Consider the following 17,226-nt stretch of genomic DNA (forward strand, 5'->3'; position numbering starts at 1 on the left):
GGGCCGGTGTAACTATCTTCCCCTATACATGTTGGTACATGAATGTGCACATGTGCTCCTGGCAGGTACACAGCTCTGGCCCAAGCTCTGGTCCTGGGGGCCCGGGGCACCCCCCGGGACCGTGGTTGGCGTCTCCCCAACAACAAGCTGGGTTCCGGGGATGACATCTCGGTCTTCGTCATCCCCCTGGGAGGGCCAGGCAGTTACTCCTGAGGGGCTCAGCCCCGAACCTCCCACCACCATCCCAGCTGCTCCATGCTTATGCCTCTCCCAACCCAAATTCTGAAGTTGTCTCTATGACCTTCTTTAGCGGCAATTTAACCGAAGAAGGGGTGCCAGTTAGATCCAAAATTATATCTCTTGGCAAATAAAGCAGATGGATAAAGGTGTGTGTTTTTATTTACTTTGAATGGAAACTGAAAGGTGGAGTTCCCGTTTGGTTTAGCAGTAACGAGCCGGACTAGTAACCATGAGAATGTGGGTTCGATCCCTGGCTTCGCTCAGTGAGCTAAGGATCTGGCGTTGCTGTGAGCTGTGGTGTAGATCACAGACGTGGCTCAGATCCTGAGTTGCTGTGGCTGTGGTGTAGGCCGGCAGCTGCAGCTCTGATTAGACCCCTAGCCTGGGAACCTCCATATGCTGTGGGTGCGGCCCTAAAAGGCAAAACAACGGGGATGGGGGTGGGGGTGGAAAGAACTCCAAAACAGTCATAAAAATGTAACATTCCCAGGCTCGCTCTTCTGCCCTCTGCTCTTCCTGCTCCGCACATTCTCATCTGCTTCTATGGCTTCATTCATGTGCCGGCCTCTTCTAAGTCATTATTTCCAGCACAGACCTTTCCTGAGCTTTAGACCTACATATCCCAGTGGCCTCCTGAACATCTCCGAGACATTCCACAGGCACGTCAACTCAACGCTCCTCCAGCTGAATTGATCATTTCCCCCACAATCATATCCTCCTCTGGGTGCATCATCTCAGGGCTACCAGCTCAGCTACTCAAGTTAGAAACCCTGGAATTGGTCACATTTGGCTTCTGTTTCTTCCGCATCAGGAGAATCAATCACTAAGTATAGCTGATGATTTATTTTTAAATATATTTCCTTGGAGTTCCCGTCGTGGCTCAGTGGTTAACGAATCCGACTAGGAACCATGAGGTTGTGGGTTCAATCCCTGGCCTTGCTCAGTGGGTTAAGGATCCGGCATTGCCGTGAGCTGTGGTGTAGGTTGCAGCTCAGATCTGGCGTTGCTATGGCTCTAGTGTAGGCCAGCTGCAACAGCTCCGATTGGACCCCTAGCCTGGGAACCTCCATATGCCATGGGAGTGGCCCTAGAAAAGGCAAAAAGACAAAATATATATATATATATTTCCTATTTGTTCTTATAGTCACTGCCTTAGTCCTCTAGTAGATTAGCTGCCTAACTCTGTCTCCAGGTCACTTCCCTGCTTCCCCCAATACACAACATAAGTAGCAGCCAGGGAAATCCTTTCCACAGTGTGAATCCATCCCTCCAAGAATACTTCAGTGGCTCCTTACTGCACCTAGACCAAAACTGACATTCTCCTCCTGGGCACGGCATAGAAAGACCTTCATGATCTGTCCACGGCTTCCTTTGGTCCTGTCTCCCCCCTCCCTCCCACCCTCGTGAGGGTTCCATAACTCTCCAGGTCTGAAGTAGCTGCAGTTCGTTTGAAATCTACACATCGCCTTATCCTGAACACTTCACCTATCCTTCCACAGTCCACACACGCCCCCACTACAGTGCTTACCTCCTGTACTAAAACTGTCTCTATAAGGAGCTGGTACAGAATAACAGTTAAGAGCAGGAGCTTGAGAGTCCTGATGTTTGGGTCCTGGTGCCAAACCCATTACTAGGTCTGCCGTCTCTCTGAGCATGACGAAAGGAGTTCACGTATGCGGAGCCAGGTCCATGTAACAAGAGTTCAAAAGCCATGAGCTATCTTTAAGTTGTCTGCATTCTGAATTTAGATTGTACCTTCTTTGAAGGCAGAAATCGACCTCAACTGAGCACATAGCTCAATTTATTGAGTCAGCTAAGAGGCCTGGGGACCACACAGCTCTGGACCTCAGTTTCCTCATTTAGCAAATATATGAGTTGCTTTTCAGATCTTTAAGGTATGCTTGACTTCTAACATTCATTCATTCATTCATTGATTCATTCAGCAAAGATCTGTTGAAAACCTATTTACGTGCCACACACTGTGCCAGACAGGAGAGGCATAGATTGGAGGATCACAGTAGGCAACTGGGAGAGGGACCAGCTTGGAGCCAGACAGGGCTGACCAGGAAGTGCTTGCTCTGCCACATACAAATGGCAAATTTTGGGCAAGCCGCTTAACTTCCTTGAGCCTCAGTTTCCTTACAGGCAAAAGGGGATGGATATACTTATTCCGAAGATTTGTGATGAATGTTAAAAGCTATGTATTGTACGATCCCAAGCTAATAAAATGTGAGTAGACTTCCTCATCTTCCACCCACCTCCTCAGGCACCTTTCAGGGAAGGAAATACACCTGTTGGTAAACACCCGGTGCACAAGTCGAACCCGGCTAGGTGTCCCTAACAGCACAGAAATAATACAGTGGGGGCGAGAACTGAATTCAAAGCTGGGGATCCGGAAGGATTTCCAGGACTGCCTTTTGAGGGATGGGTAGGAGTTGGAAACTCCAGGCAGGGAGAAACGAAGGGAACTGGGAGGTGGAACCAGGTGCCTTGAATCTCAAAGGTTCTGAAAAGTCTCCAAGGCTAGAGGATGATAGTGGACTGTACTTACTCCGCAGTGATTCTAGGAACAGAGGGTGGGCATCTTCCGCGGCCCTCTCCTCGGGCGTCCCCAAAGACTCCTTTCTAGTCCCGCGAAGCCCCGGGTGGTGTAGACGCGGGTGGCCAGTTGGCCACAGGAGGGCAGCAGCGGCCCTTTCCTGACTCCACCCCGAGCGCCTCTCAACTTTCCCGATACCGGTTCTCCCCTAGGAGCTGGAAGGCGGGGCAGAGGCAGAGTCCTTCAGGGTCCCGTCGGCTGTGCCCCGCCGCCCACGCCTCCACAGCCTGGGCCTCTTTCCCGAGCCCCCGGCCGGCACCCGGGACCGCCCCCCCACCCCGGCCCCCGCGGCCTGCGCTCAGCGACCCGCGGGGGCGGGGGGCGGGCGGAGCCTAGGGCCGCCCGGCCCGCCCCTCCCCCTGCGGGCCCGCCCCTCCCGCGAGTCGCCCCTCCCGCCGCGGCGAAGAAGGAGGGCGGGGCGGTGCCCCTCGGGTCAGTCTGCCTCCGGCACCGGCCGCGCAGCTGGGAGCGGTGGAGCGGAAGGTACCTCGGGTTAGGGCTGGGGGCGGCGGGGTTGTCCTGGGAACTCGTCCCCGGCAGAGCACTTTCCCCCTTCTCCGCTTGGCCGGAGCTCGGGGCGCCGGCCGGGGAGGAGGGGCTTTGGCCCGAGTACGGGCCGCCTGCCCTCCCCTTGGACGCGGCGCCTGGGCGGCGCGGGGGTCGGCCGGGCTCGGCCCCTCCCTGCCCTCCTGGGCCGCCGTGAGGCGCCCCGGGAATTGCCCCGCAGGGCCTGTCGTCTCTTGGTGTCCAAGCCGGAGTCCCTTGCCTTCCCCTCCCGACTTCCCGGAACCTGCCCGGCCGGGCGAGGGGAAATGGGGCAACTTGGGTCTCTGCGAGGAAGCCCCAGGCCAGACGCTCTAGTTTCCAGGCCCGGCGGCCCGCTGTGGACCGGGGCTGGGGTGTGGGTCCCGGTCCGAGTCCGGATGGAGGAGGGAATTCCCCTCGCCGGGCTGGTGGAGTGGCGGGAATAGGGGCTGGGTGTGACCGTGGGGGCGGCCACTGTTCCGGGGGTCTGGCCGTCGCCCTAGATGGTTTCTGGAGTCGGCCTGGAGTGGGAGGTAGGGGAGATTGGGAAGGATCCAGCTCGTGCGTGTGTGTGTGAGTTCAAGAATCTCCTCCCTTCCAACCCCCCCACCCGCCTTCACACTTCCCAACCCGGCTAGAGAGTGTCCTGGGGGTTTGGGCTGGAGGCCCCAAGGCTGAGTCCTGCCATCACTTCTAGTTTTCACGTTCAGGAGGACGTATCTGATTTCTTCCCTGGACCTCAGGGGTGGCCAGCAGGGTACTGCAGCCCCTGGTTCATCTGGGAATCTACAGGATGGAGGAGAGGGCAGCTGTTTAGTCCCAAGGAAGGCCCCAGGAGTTCAGGTTCCATTCCAGTCCAGTGTGGGGTTTGGTTGCCTCTCTGAGGGTCAGTGGGGCAGTTCTTCAGGGGCCGCCTCTCACAGGGAGCTGTTGTCCTTGCCATCTTGGCCTTGGGCCTGGTGGCCTGGGCCAACTACTCTACTGAGCTTGAAGGGAAAGTCTTATGATTGAGCTGGGGGCTCCAGGTAATTTAATGCATGCTCTTGCCCCGGAGTTCTGGCCTCTGCCCCCCACCATCTGGTGCCACCTAAACTGTCCTGCTGGGGGTGGGCAGTGGCACATTCATGCCTAAGCAACTGGCAGTCACCCCAGTGGTGAATGCCCTCCAGCCCTCCATCAGCAGGGCCCTGCCCGGGTTGGGGCCACCCCAGCCTGTTTTCCCACCGCTGGACCAATGGAACTTGTGGGAGCAGGTAAGCGAGTTTTGGTCACCTGGGTAGAGTTTCCAGGGACACTCCCCCCTTTTCTGAAGGATGGTTTCCATTTTTGGAAGGGATCTGCTGGCAGGGTGAATGCCTTCTTGTTTGTCTTTTGGGGTGTCAGGGGGAGCCCCTGTTGTGGTGGGGAGAGTGGCTGTGCACTCTCAACTCCTATAAATTCCCTCTGACTCATATCCACTTCCCCTCATCCCAGTTGTGTGTGTGTGTGTGTGTGTGTTTGTGTAGGGGAGGGAGGCCACCCAGGATCCCACTGTGGAAGAAAACTTGTCTTGGGCTGGGATATTCGCCTCTTAAAAGACAGACCAAGGCAGGGGTGTGAAGTGATGCTGGTGTGGGGAGAGTGAAGGAGTTGAGTCTAGAACGACAGGATGTGGGACTGAGAGAAAAAGCCAGGTTTGGGGCAGAGATCGGGTTACCATCTCCTCCTTTCTTAACTGCTCCCTGCCTGGTTGGTGCTGGGACTCATTTGTCTCTTTTTTGGGGCTCCTCCCAGCACTGACTCTAGCCGCCCCCCCCAGCAGCCTCGACTTCATCTCAGCTCCAGAGCCCGCCCTCTCTTCCTCCCAGGCCTCAGCCTGGGAACTCCAGCCGGCTGGAGGTCGGCTCCTCTCCCCAGGGAAGGAGGAAGTGAGGCTCAGCTCAGGGGCAGGGAAGCTAGGAAGGTGTGATGAACTGTGCAGATGCTCTTTGGTGTGTGTCGGGGGCGGGAGACACTGGAAACCCCGGGAAGCTGACTCCTTGCCCTGAGTCACAGGGAGGGGTGGGCAGGGCCTTGGGGTGAGCTGGACAGAGGGGAGGAAGGGGCTGTTCCAGGGAGTGGGTGGAGGTGATTCCCTAGTGGATTATTCTCAGTCCCTCTGCTGTGGTAGATGTGTGGCTCCCTACAGTGTGGTCATTGTCCCCTGCCTGGGGCTGAGTGACCCAGTGTTGCTGCCAGGCCCAGGAGGAAGGGGGGAGGAAGGCAGGCTGCCCGAATGTGGGCTGTGGGCACTGCCCAGACTGAGCCTCCTTTGTGTGCCTTGGGGCTCTGGGGACCAGGATGGGGTGGGCCAGGGACACCGGCTGGCTGCTGCCACTGCCCTCCATCCGTCTGCTCTCCTTCCCACCTCTGGGGTGATATGTAGAGAAGGCAGCAGACTAGTGTCTCCTGCCCTGCTTTGACTGCCATCACTGCCACGGCTCCATACACATTGTCTTAAACCTTCTGAGCCACACTTTCCTAGTTTGTCAAAATGGGAAGCCCACTTTCAACCTTCCAGGCTTCTGGGGGCTGAGGGAGGTGATTTTTGTCAGTGCGCCCCCCCATAGTGCCTGGCACCCAGGGGCGTGGTAAATATTCCTTCCCTACCCACCCATATTGGTGGGGACTCTTGGTTTTTCTCTGGGCACGCATGACTGTGCTGAGTGAGGGACAGTGTGTTCTAGATTGGACATTTGAGATAATTAAATTTGAAAAGTATCAAGATCCTGGTAACAAATAAGTCTGACTTGATACCCTGCTATGTAGAGCAAATAAAAGCTGCTGCTTCAGACACCTGTCTAGGTGTCCAGGGGCCCACACTTGGTGAGTGGATTAGATTAGAACTCATGTTTTCTGGCTCCCAAGTGGGTGGTTCTTCCACCTCCCACTTCTGTGTTCTAACCCATGGGGGCAGGTCTGTCTCTGACCCTGAGATTAAGAATTTCAAGCTCAGTTGCTTCAACAATTGGTTCTTGGCAAGAAGGTGCCTGAGCAAAAAGCCCCTCTCCCTCCCTTCCTTCCGTGGTTTCCAGGGAGGTCTTGGGGGGCCCTAGAGACGTGTTTTTGGACTTCGTGGCTTTCCCCAACATCCCCACTGCCTCTTCTTTGCTAGCCCCAGCCATGGCTGCCATCCGAAAGAAGCTAGTGATTGTGGGGGACGGGGCCTGTGGGAAGACCTGTCTCCTCATCGTCTTCAGCAAGGATCAGTTCCCAGAGGTCTACGTCCCCACCGTCTTTGAGAACTACATCGCAGACATCGAGGTGGACGGCAAGCAGGTAAAGGCCAGGAGCCTCTGCTCATCGCGCCTCGGCACCCCGCCCCCAGCACTTAGGAGCCTGGGATGGCCCTCCTCTCCCCCGACCCACACCCTTGCTCCCCTCTCCCGGCTGAAAGCAGTGAAGTGAGGAAGTGCAACTGCCGTCCCTGGAAATCCAGCCTCCTGGTTCTTTACACATGCGCTCTAACCTGGGCCCAGTCCCTTGGTCTCTGGGCTTGAGCCCTGACCCCACCCCAACTATAAAATGGGAATAACAGTAGGGCCTCTTTCAAAGAGTTTCAGTGAAGATGAAATAAAACAGTGGTGCTCACAATGGCAGTTCACACTGCACAAAGACCAAACACATTGTCTCAGGGTTGAACTCACCTTATGTTGTGTGGCTGGGATGAGGACTATCCCTTGCATGTAGTAGGTGCTCAGTAGGTGCCCAGTGAACCTAAAGGACCAGGATTTCAGAGAGGACACCTGGGTGGCAGGGCGTGCGGGGGTGTGCCTGGGGCGTGCCTGGGGCCCTCAGGCTAGCGAAGCACTGGCCCTGTGTGTCAGGTGGAGCTGGCCCTGTGGGACACAGCAGGGCAGGAAGACTATGATCGCCTGCGGCCTCTCTCCTACCCGGACACTGACGTCATCCTCATGTGCTTCTCCATTGACAGCCCCGACAGTCTGGGTGAGCTTGTTGGAGGGACGGGATTGAGAATCCCTTTGAATCCACCAGTGGGAGGGAGCTCCTGCCTTGGTTCATTTGAACCCTTTTCGGAGGCTGGGGGGAGGTGCCGGGGAGCCCCTTGGCCTCCTCCTGTGGTTACTATGGCCTTTAGAGGACTTGGGAGGGTGTGTGCTGTGAGGGAGAGGGGTTTTGAGCTGTGAAAGGGGCTGCCTTGGGGAGACAGGGGGCCCTGGGGAGCCCTCTAGCCTAAGTGGGGGCACTGACCCCTGTCGGGATGTGTCTGCACAGAAAACATCCCTGAGAAGTGGACCCCGGAAGTGAAGCACTTCTGCCCCAATGTGCCCATCATCCTAGTGGGAAATAAGAAGGACCTGAGGCAAGATGAGCACACACGGAGGGAGCTGGCCAAGATGAAGCAGGTGAGTGTGGCTGCCAGGCAGAGGAGGAAGGACCCCCGTGAGGGCTGACAGGCTGGTAAAGAAGCCTTCTCCTGTTGACTCCCTGTGACTTCCTACCCCCTGTGTCGACACCATGGTGAGGGAGGGAGAACCAAACGGGCCCTAGTGTCTGAGCCAGTATATGATGAAACTGTCAGAGGACAAAGTGACCTGTCCAAGGGCACTTGGCAGCTTATCCATTGCCCACTGTTTGATGTTGGGGCTAGAAAGATGAATCAGAAAATCTCTGCCCTCAGGGAGCTGGCTTCTTACAATAAAGGTTTGCTTGGGATATGCAGGTAGAGCCACCTAAATACACCTGGGAGGTATGGGCTGAGGTGGATGCAGGACGAGGGCATTGAGTGGCTGGAACAAGGGCAGAGTGGGGGAGCTACCTTATTTGGGGTCCCGGTAAGTGGCTTTCTAGCCAGAGGTGAGTTAATCAGGGAGAACTGCCAGGCCAAGAAACATGGATTGTCCTCCAAGGATAATGTGGCAGGGTTTTAAATTGGGGACAGGTATGGTCAGGTCAGCATGTTAGAAAAATGAGTCTGGCAGCCCTACAGGATGGACTGGAAGAGAGTGAGAACAGAGGCAGGGTCGGTCAGTTAGGAGATCCTGATTCAGGTAAGAGAAGGGTGAACCGTGGGGTGTAAAGCCAATGAAGAGAATTTTGAAGGTAAACCTGAGTCTTGGGTCTCTAGCCAGACCCTGCCCATAGGGGCCAGGGCTGGAGGAGATCATTTGTTCCGGTTGCTGCACCTAGCCAGCAACTTCCTTTGACCTCTCACCTTCCACCTTCCCAGGAGCCTGTTCGATCTGAGGAGGGCCGGGACATGGCAAACCGGATCAGTGCCTTTGGCTACCTTGAGTGCTCAGCCAAGACCAAGGAGGGGGTGCGGGAGGTGTTTGAGATGGCCACTCGGGCTGGCCTCCAGGTCCGCAAGAATAAGCGCCGGAGAGGCTGCCCCATTCTCTGAGCTCCCCTCGGCTTCCCCTGCCTCCCTGCCTCCCTTCACAGGGCACAGAAGCTCCCCTCCCTACTAGGGATCCCTGCCCAAGGCTCCCTTTCCCAGTTCCCTCCTGCCCAGGACTGCATCGTTCCCCAGCTCTGAGGGTGGTGGCCAGCGGCCCTGGGAACCTAGGGCTGTGTCCTGCCTGTCCAGAGCCGTCCCTACTCCTGTTGCCTTGGTCCAGGGGTGGAGCCTTTGCTCCCTTAGGCCTTCCCCAGAGGATCATCACACCAGCACTTTATACACGTCTGGCTCACAGGAGAGAAGCTGGGGTAGGGGACCTGGAGGGTGTAACCCGGAGTCCTGGTCCCTGGTGTTTCTGCTTTGGGCAGAGGCCTTGGCTCTGGCTATACTTGGTGGGGGGCATGAATAAAGGCCACAGGCTCCAACTTGTGTGTGGCTTCCTGTCCTTCTCTCCTGGTCCCTGTCTTGGCTGTGAGCCTGGAGTCCCATCTCTTCAAACTGCTCGCCAGGCTGGCCCCCTGTCTGTAAAGGCAGGACTCCCGGGCAGGCAGGGTGGAGTCTTAGAGAAAAGGATGAGGTCATGCCTGGCTCTGGGCCTTGGAGGAGGGTAAGGGGGGAGTGGTCTAGAGCAGGGGCTAAACTTAGAAGCCTGTGGGTGGCCTCCCTGCCACCTCCCATTGGGTTTCCTCCCCTAGACATGGGGGTTGGGTTGCTTTCTAGCAGGGAAGTGGGGGTATGGCCCCTGGCAGTGTGTGAGAGTTCCACCCTCCCCTGTGGGGTCATCTTGGGAGTTCAGGAAGCTGGGGCCAGGCTGAGGAGACAAGGAGGCATAAAGATTTTTTTTCAGACTTTTTTCCTCCACCTTCCCCCGATTGTTAGCAGCTTGATGTGTCACTTTCCCCAGCAGGGAAGGGGTGGTGTGGTTGTAAACTCCCTCTCCAGCCTTCCTGTCCCCCAGAGGTACAGCGCAGCTGGAGTCTGGTTCAGGCCGGGGTCTAGTTCGGGGTCTAGTTCAGGGTCGGGTGGGAGGTTAAGGCTTGGCTGGTGTGAGAAGGCTGGCTGCTGTGTCCTCAGAGCTCATTCCTCCACTCTGGCTCCACTTGCAGGGGCAGACCCCCTTCACCCTCCTGGGGGAGGTAGTTGTGACTCCGGGGCCCTAGAAAGAAAAGAGGGGAGCTCTGTTTTAGTAACTTCCCTCCTCCCTCAGCGCTGTCCCCCACTCAGCCCACCCTGGCCCGGCCATACCTGAGGTAGAGGGGCTGAGCTTGCTCAGACCTTGGAGTAAGTTCTGTCCTTGCTGCAGGTCCAGTTTGGCAGGGAAGGGGCACCCGGTGTACCCCCCGTTTTCTTTACAGAACTCCAGGAACCTGTGGGGTACAGGGACATTCACACATGGCTGCACAGGGCTGGCTGAGCGCCAGCAGAGGCTGGAGGCCCAGCCTTGGTCCTGCACTTGGCTTGTACCTTGCCTCGGGGCAAGGTGCTCGACCTTTGCAAGCGGGGGATGTCGTTAAGATAAGATGGGAAGATGGACTGAGCCCACAGCTGTCCACCCAGAGGGATGGCAGGTGGGATGCTCACGCTTTCCAGTCGGGATCATGGCCCAGGAGGAGCGGGTTGCCCACCACGATGAGCAGAGCCTTGGCTCGGGTCACAGCCACGTTGAACCTCTGGGAAGAAGAGGGGGTGGGGTCACAGGAGAGAAGGGTCCTCAGGAGGGGAGTTCCTGCCACCCACCAGCCCTCAAACCTTGGGGTTCTTAAGGAAACCCAGGTTAAAGTCCAGATCGAGCTGCACAAAGCTTTGGCTGCTCCGCACGGTGGAGATGAGGATGACGCTGCGCTCCTGGCCTTGGAACTCTTCCACGGAGCCCACCTAGAGGGGAGGGAGGCAGGGCTGGAGGCCAGGGCGCTCAGCAGGGGACCAAGGAACCAGCCCCGCCTCCGTGAGCCTGAGGGCAATTGTCCCAGTGGAATGAGCCAGTGTCCGGCCAGGCAGGAAAGAGGGCAGGAGGGTACCTTGGAAGCTGAAATCTGAAGCGGGAATCCAGTTAAAGGGCTGGGGGCTAGAAAGGGTTCTAAGCAAAGAAAACAGGCTTGCAAAGAACACTGTAACTCAGCAGTGTTTTCCAAACTTTCCTGAAGATAATCACTCAGTACTTGTTAAAAAAAATGTAACCTCAGGCCCTAACCCAGACCTCCTGAATCAGAATTTCCACAGGAGAGGCCTCTAACTCTTCAAGCACTGATTTTCAGTCCTGGCTGCACAGGGATCACCTGAGGAGCCATAAAAAACAGCCGCCCTGGCTCGGCCCCCAGATAGCTGTGTTAATTGGCTGGGTGGAGCCCTGCGCTAAAGCTCTCCAGGTGATTCTTATCTGAAAGAGTTCAGCTACTACCGACCGACTCAGAGGGTGGGAGAGGTGAGTGGGGACATCAGCACATGACAGACAGGTCAGGTCAGGCCCGCTGGGGACTCTGGACTTTCTCCTCAGGGCAGAGACCTTAAACCTTAAGCCTGATCATAAAAACTGTGTGGGCTTGCTCAACATGCAGGCCTCTGGGTCCCATCCCAGACCTACGAGCTGGGATCTCCAGGAAGGAGAGGCCTGGGGAAAGCGCAAGTTCATCTCAGGCAGGACCTGGGCTGGCCTGGAGCAGCAGGGCTGGGACCTGCGGCGGTTTTCTGGCAGCGGGGAAGTGAGGGGGACCCAAGTCAGGGAGGGAATGGGAAACCGTGAGGAAGGTCACCTTCAAGTCCTTGATGTCATCCAGTCCCCGAAGCTCCTTGTCAAGTTTTGTGATGCAATGACGGATTTTTTCCACCTGGAAGATGGGGACAGGTGCCCTTCTCTCATGCTATTATCCTAGTTCAAGAGGGAGCCAGGAGTTCCCACCATGGTGCAGCAGACACGAATCTGACTAGGAACGATGAGGTTGCAGGTTCGATCCCTGGTCTCGCTCAGTGGGTTAAGGATCCAGCCTATGCCGTGGGCTGTGGTGTAGGTCGCAGATGCGGCTGGGATCGGGCGTTGCTGTGGCTCTGGCGTAGGCTGGCAGCTGTAGCTCCGATTGGACCTCTAGCCTGGGAACCCCCATATGCTGCAGGTGCAGCTCTAAAAAGAAGAAAAAGAGGCAGCCACGCAGGAGTCCAGGGTGGTGCAGCTGACCTCTGAGCTCTTCTGAGATAGGGGCCTTAGAGGCCTCAGCTGGACCCTCTGCCTAGTGGTCTGGCTATGGGAGTAGGCAGGGGTGACCCTTGATGGGAACTGGGGGCCTGACCTGCTTCCGGTATGGGGAGATGACGCCCACGCTTCGGGGGCTCAGCCGAGCTTTGCCCTTCTTGGAGGAGGAGGTTAGGAGCTGCTTCAGGTAGGAAGTCACTGTGGCAGCCTCTTCGGGATTGAAGAAGGATGGGCTGTTGCCCTCACGCTCATCCTTGCCCATTACACCGTGAAAGATGATGGGAAAGCCCTGGACACAGGGGCAAGGGAAACCCTCAGTGGGGCCTCCCTGCGTCCTGTCCTACCCACCCCCAGAGCCTTCCAGGCAATGTGGGATCCCAGGTCAAGGTGACAAGAGGAGGGGCTCGTGCCTTGCACTCAGAGCCTCCTGCTACCCAGCGCCTTCAGTCAGAAGGAGGGGGAGGTCCTGGGGTAGGAGCCTGAGCCCCTGCCGGCTCAGCCTCACCTGTCGGCTCAGCCTCACCTGTCGAGGGAGACCTTCCCAGCGGCAGAAGCGCTCCCGGTCCACAACGTCTGCACAGGCCTGCAGCTCCCCTTCGTAATAGAGTTGGTTAGGAATGTCCAGGATGGTGGGGTGAGACCTGGGAGGCAGGAGGAGAAAGGAAGAGCCACACCCGGGGCCCGGTTACTTCTGCTCCCTCTCAGGGACCCCACTCCCCCTGCTCGGGGCTCTCACACACCACCCTCCTGCCCTCCGGCCCACTGCACAGCGGACTCATGCAGCTACGGTTTTTGCTGCTAGGCAGTGTTAACCACAGAAAGCAAGATGGTCTCAAGAGCATCCAATCCACAGATTTCACAGATCAGTCATATTTAAAAGAAAGCACCAAGAAGGCAGCAGCCCATTCCCAGGTTTCAGTTTAGCTGAGGAAGGACAATACGAAAGCAAGTATCTACTCTCGCCATGATCTGATGACATGATGTGTTAAATCCAAAAATATAAGCAGACAGCTACCATTTATTGAACTCGTCATGGACTCACCTGAGGAACTAAAGACACAGGAATTCACTGGAGCATTTCAGGTATATAAACTCACTGACTAAAGGGAAATATAACTCTTTAACCTGAATAACCTGTTAGATTTATGAAAAATATACACTGTATCTTTCTCCTTTCTCCTTGGATGGTCTGGAATTTTCAGCCAGGACCCACATCAGACATATTCCAGGCACATAAGCAAACTGCTCTAGATGAGGCCACTTCCTAAGTCACCCCATCCATGAGTAGCAGGACTGCGGGCCGGAGCCTCCAGCTGGGCTTGCAGAGGCTGGGAAGGCAGGGCTGGCACGGCGGGTGTGGGATACCTGTAGTTGCGGAGCAGCTTGGTTATGAACTGGGGATTATAGCCATCAGGGCCCTTCTTGTACAGGGCGTTGTAGGTGAGCAGCCGCTCCAGCAGTGAGTACCCCAGTCCATGCTTCTGGGTCAGTGGGCAACGCAGCACAGGGCCCAGCTGCCGAGGGTCTCCTGCCAGCACCAGCTGTCCTCCTGGATTGTCTGCTTCCTTGACTTCCAGCAGCCCTGGGAGGTGGGGAGTGTGGGGAGAAAGGTGTGTGGTGGGACCTTCCTGACCCCATGGGGGGTGGCCTATCCGCAGCCCCCCCACCCCCGAACCCCTCACCTGCTATGGCCACCAGACTCTCTGGCTCCATAGAGTGGCCAGCCTCATCGATGAAGATATGTGTGAAGTGGTCGATGGGAAACTGGGCCGAGACCAACCTGGGAGGGGGCAGGCCAGGCAGGGTGTGTCATACCCAGGCACCCAACCACCAAACCTGAATGTCCACCCAAGGTGGCCCCTCCCCTCACTCCCCAGGAACCCTTCTTCCCCATCTCCTTCGCCTGCTACCTCTTTTTAATACCTTGCTGAGATTTTATTTTTATTTATTTATTTATTTAGTCTTTTGTCCTTTTAGGGCTGCACCAGCGGCATGTGGAGGTTCCCACACTCGGGATCTAATCAGAGCTGTTGCTGTGCTACCGGCCCACACCACAGCCATAGCAACGCCAGATCTGAGCCACGTCTGTGACCTACACCACAGCTCACGGCAATGCTGGATCTTTAACCCACTGAGCAAGGCCAGGGGTCGAACCTGCAACCTCATGGTTCCTAGTCGGATTCGTTTCCCCTGCACCACGATGGGAACTCCTTAGCCTACTACTTGTTAACATACAATTAAGAGACACACACACACACACACTCTGCACCTGCTGGCAGTGATGAGCGTGGTAATCAAGACACGATACTCCTGCAGCTTCTTCTTGGCAGGAAACACATAATCCCCCTTCTGTGCATCCCAGTTACAACAGGGCTGTGGGATGTGCAGGGAAGGGAGGAGTCAGCTCTGGCCCCACCCCTGGCAATTTTATTTACCTCTTTCACTTTACACATAGGGAAACTGAACCCCAGAGAGGGGGTCCTGTCCCACCCAAGGCCACAGAATCCAGGTCTCCTAGTTTCCTGGCTGCAGCGTCTACCCAGAGCAGCACCTGCCCTTGGCCCTCAGCACTTCCCCAGATACCTTGATATCCTCAGGCACCAGGCGGATGTCCCTGCTGGGGGCCAGGAGGCGGTAGATGGAGCTGGGCAGGTGGACCCGGAGCCGCTGACAGAGGAGGTCAGCCCCTGAGTTGGACGGAGCGCAGGCCAGGATGTGGGCTTTGGGCAAGTGCTTCACCACCTGGGCGGGGTGGGGCGGGGGGGGGAGGGTAGTAAGCACAGTGTGGGAAGCAGCTGTGGTCTCCAGGGTGAAGGGAGAGGGAGACACGAGGTTGTGACTCAAGCGGGCCTAGTGTGGCATCTGCCTCCCTTTGCAGAGGGAGCGAGTGACTCAAAAGGCAAGGTCTGATGCTCAGCCCCCTGCCAGTCCAATAGCACTTTAATGCTGGAAAAGCGCTGCAGCAAATATACACAAGCCTACGATGATTGAGACGTGAATGGTGACTCCAAGAGCTGGGAAGTACCCAACCTGCAAGCAGTGCTCAACAGCCCCAGTGGCGCTCAAAGCCAGCTCGGGCCGTGTGTTCTGGGAGCTGGAACTGGAACCTGGGGACAACTGCTTAGTCTCAGGGGAAGACAGAGTGTAGGCACCAGGTCTATGCTCAGGCCCCACCTGCTTGATGGCTTCCACTAAGGTGACAGTCTTGCCAGTGCCTGGAGGTCCGAAGATGATGTAGGGGGCGGGACGGGTGGTGCCCATAACAATGTGCTTCATGGCCTGCAGCTGCTCCGGGTTGGACTCCAGACTGCGGTCGTAGAGCCTGGCGGAAGTTCGAGAAGACATTGTCCGCATCCCAGACTTCCCTGCCTGTTCCCTATGCCCACGCCCCAAGTGGCCCCAGAGCCCCTGCCCACAATCTCACTTGAGCTTCACATCGGAGGGCAGCAGCGGGACCCCACGGGAGGCCACAGGGAAGAGCATGGGCCACAGCGGCCAGCGCCCTGTCAGCTCCAGGGCTCGATGCTGCACCCGCAGGGGCTGGCGGTTGAAGGTGAAGTTCACCTTGAAGGTCAGCCCATCCACGAAGCGGTCCAGGAGGCTTTGGGAGGGGGCAGAGAGAGGGGGAAGAATTCCAGTTGGGGGGGCAATAAAAGGCTAGAACTCTCTCCATTTATTGACTCTACTCCCCTTCCCAGACCTCCAAGCCATCCTCTAGGAGAGGAAGCTGCTGAGGCATCTCAGGGTCCCCACACCCTGTCCCCAGGGTCCAACGCACTCTGGGGAGAAACACCCGCCTCCCCTGACCTCTGGGACACCTGTAGACCTTCCCCCCGTAGAGTTCCCCCAACACCCACCTCGCGGAAAAGCTCAGCTTGACCCGATCGAGTTCTACCCTGTGCACAAAGCCCTTGTAGGTGACAGCGTCCTCCTGGTGTGTCTCAGAGGACAAAACGGCAAACAGGTGGTCACCCCGCAGCACTGAGGGGCGGCTCTCGGCCACCCCGGGAACCTATGGGGCATGAACACCGGCTGGCTTCTATCCCAGAGGTGGCCAGTGGATGCCCCAGGCTCTCCAGACCCCACCTGAGCGACAAGGTCTGAGGCTCTGCCCTTTACCCCAGGTTCAGGGAGCTTTAGCTTTACCTCCTTCTTTTTCCACAGACTGGGCAAGGATCAGGGGATGAGGAAGGGACAAGTCTGCCCAAGCTGCTCAGAGATGTCGAGCCCAGGGCTCCGAGAACCTCTCCAGGCCATGATTTCAGGACTTGGGAGTCAGTGTCCCAGCCTGTCCAGTTGCCCTCTTGGCCAGCTCAGCTCCTACTCTGCCTTTCAAATCTCGTTCAAAACTCAGTTCCTGTGGGAAACTTACCCTGATCATGCCCTGCTGCTGGCCCTTCTCCCTGGGTGCCCCCCTCAGCACACGTGTGCAGGAAGCCATTCTCGTTTAATTTTGGGCTTCTGCGCTCACATTCAACATCTGAGAGCTGGAAAGGGATCTAGAAATTATCTAGTCCAGCTCTCTGCCTTTCAGAGGATGGCGCCAGGGCCCAGAGAGAACAGCCGACTTGTCCAAGGTCACACGGCCAGCAGTAGCAAAGTTTGGGCTAAAACCCAGGTCCTCCCCATCACGCTGCTCTGACATCTCTTTTGGGGCCTAGATGCCTGCTCTCTGCTCCTTGCTGAACCTTCTGGGGCCAGGAACAACATCATCCTCCTTTTGTGCTGCCCACAGCCAGAGCTTGCTGACTCCAGCCCAGCCTCCCTGTTCCCGATCTGAGCCCGACCTCCAGTGTGAGCAGCCTGGGGTTCTGGTCTATGGGGTCCCAGGTCATGGGCACCGACTCCAGGTCATAGTGCCGGATGTCATGCTCCATCTGCAGCTCCTCCAGGTGCAGCAGCAGCCGGAGCTTCACCTCATAGTTCCTCCACTTCAGGGCTGCCTCCAGCTGGGCCCTGGCAGTGATGGGTGGGGGGTGGGAGGGGACAGGAACAGGATGGGTCAGGCAACCCCCGTATCTGGGAGTACCCACCCTCTCCCATCTGCAGCTCTGGGACTAGAAGACATCGGGAATCAGGGAAGACTGGAAGGGCAGAGGAGCAGATGGGTACCAGAGGCCTCGAGGAAGGGGGCCCCTGCTCTCCACCCCAGACCATCTGCACTGTGGATCCCAGAGCCTGGAGCCTGTGGATCCACCGTGCATCCTCTCCCCAGGATCCTCCAAGGGCTCACTCCCTTGCCTCGTTTCCACCTCCTCTGCTCAAATGTCACCTTCTCCAAGAGGCCAGGACTAGCTG

At 57.1% G+C, this 17,226-nt stretch overlaps 4 protein-coding genes across 53 annotated transcripts in view; 2 read left to right on the forward strand and 2 right to left on the reverse strand.

Moving 5' to 3' along the window:
• PPM1J (protein phosphatase, Mg2+/Mn2+ dependent 1J) overlaps nt 1-385 on the forward strand; it is a 5,482-nt gene extending 5,097 nt beyond the window's left edge. For all 13 annotated transcript variants that reach the window (XM_085023650.1, XM_085023652.1, XM_085023653.1 and 10 more), the window contains one exon: nt 66-385. In XM_085023650.1, the coding sequence (XP_084879776.1) occupies nt 66-213 (148 nt within the window). In that variant the 3' untranslated portion in view covers nt 214-385. The remainder of the gene's footprint in view (nt 1-65) is intronic.
• The window catches only part of TAFA3 (TAFA chemokine like family member 3), a 20,350-nt gene extending 16,925 nt beyond the window's left edge, over nt 1-3,425 (reverse strand). The window contains exons 1-2 of the mRNA XM_085020369.1: nt 3,327-3,425; nt 2,792-2,994 (exon numbers count right to left, since the gene is read on the reverse strand). The gene's annotated coding sequence lies outside the window, so the exon portion shown is untranslated. The remainder of the gene's footprint in view (nt 1-2,791; nt 2,995-3,326) is intronic.
• RHOC (ras homolog family member C) lies at nt 3,275-9,169 on the forward strand. Of its 2 annotated transcripts, none has more exons than XM_021090761.2 (5): nt 3,275-4,617; nt 6,498-6,661; nt 7,210-7,330; nt 7,619-7,749; nt 8,574-9,169. In XM_021090761.2, the coding sequence occupies exons 1-5, from the start codon at nt 4,599-4,601 to the stop codon at nt 8,745-8,747; spliced, it is 609 nt and encodes a 202-aa protein (XP_020946420.1). In that variant the 5' UTR covers nt 3,275-4,598; the 3' UTR covers nt 8,748-9,169. The 2 variants fall into 2 exon arrangements, with proteins under 2 accessions (XP_020946420.1, XP_003125894.1); XM_003125846.5 differs by having other exon boundaries at nt 3,275-3,322.
• The window catches only part of MOV10 (Mov10 RNA helicase), a 28,434-nt gene continuing 18,134 nt past the window's right edge, over nt 6,927-17,226 (reverse strand). For all 37 annotated transcript variants that reach the window (XM_085023564.1, XM_085023554.1, XM_085023533.1 and 34 more), the window contains 15 exons: nt 16,716-16,884; nt 15,786-15,940; nt 15,353-15,529; nt 15,103-15,250; nt 14,512-14,670; nt 14,198-14,301; nt 13,611-13,708; nt 13,294-13,510; nt 12,452-12,569; nt 12,026-12,217; nt 11,495-11,569; nt 10,494-10,619; nt 10,326-10,414; nt 9,990-10,111; nt 6,927-9,900 (listed from right to left, as the gene is read on the reverse strand). In XM_085023564.1, coding sequence (XP_084879690.1) covers nt 9,815-9,900; nt 9,990-10,111; nt 10,326-10,414; nt 10,494-10,619; nt 11,495-11,569; nt 12,026-12,217; nt 12,452-12,569; nt 13,294-13,510; nt 13,611-13,708; nt 14,198-14,301; nt 14,512-14,670; nt 15,103-15,250; nt 15,353-15,529; nt 15,786-15,940; nt 16,716-16,884 — 2,035 coding nt within the window. In that variant the 3' untranslated portion in view covers nt 6,927-9,814. The remainder of the gene's footprint in view (nt 9,901-9,989; nt 10,112-10,325; nt 10,415-10,493; nt 10,620-11,494; nt 11,570-12,025; nt 12,218-12,451; nt 12,570-13,293; nt 13,511-13,610; nt 13,709-14,197; nt 14,302-14,511; nt 14,671-15,102; nt 15,251-15,352; nt 15,530-15,785; nt 15,941-16,715; nt 16,885-17,226) is intronic.

Source organism: Sus scrofa, chromosome 4 (assembly GCF_054392235.1).
Source record: "Sus scrofa isolate SSC_HxYL_T2T_F1_AM1 chromosome 4, Sscrofa_HxYL_maternal_Yorkshire_Landrace_v2.0, whole genome shotgun sequence".
In the NCBI taxonomy this organism is placed as follows: domain Eukaryota; kingdom Metazoa; phylum Chordata; class Mammalia; order Artiodactyla; family Suidae; genus Sus; species Sus scrofa.

Bases quoted from the DNA above. Each gene is read 5' to 3' on its own strand.
- RHOC (XM_021090761.2), top strand. The intron at 6,662-7,209 runs GTAAAGGCCAGG...CCTGTGTGTCAG, and splicing joins TCGAGGTGGACGGCAAGCAG to GTGGAGCTGGCCCTGTGGGA. The intron at 7,331-7,618 runs GTGAGCTTGTTG...GTGTCTGCACAG, and splicing joins TGACAGCCCCGACAGTCTGG to AAAACATCCCTGAGAAGTGG.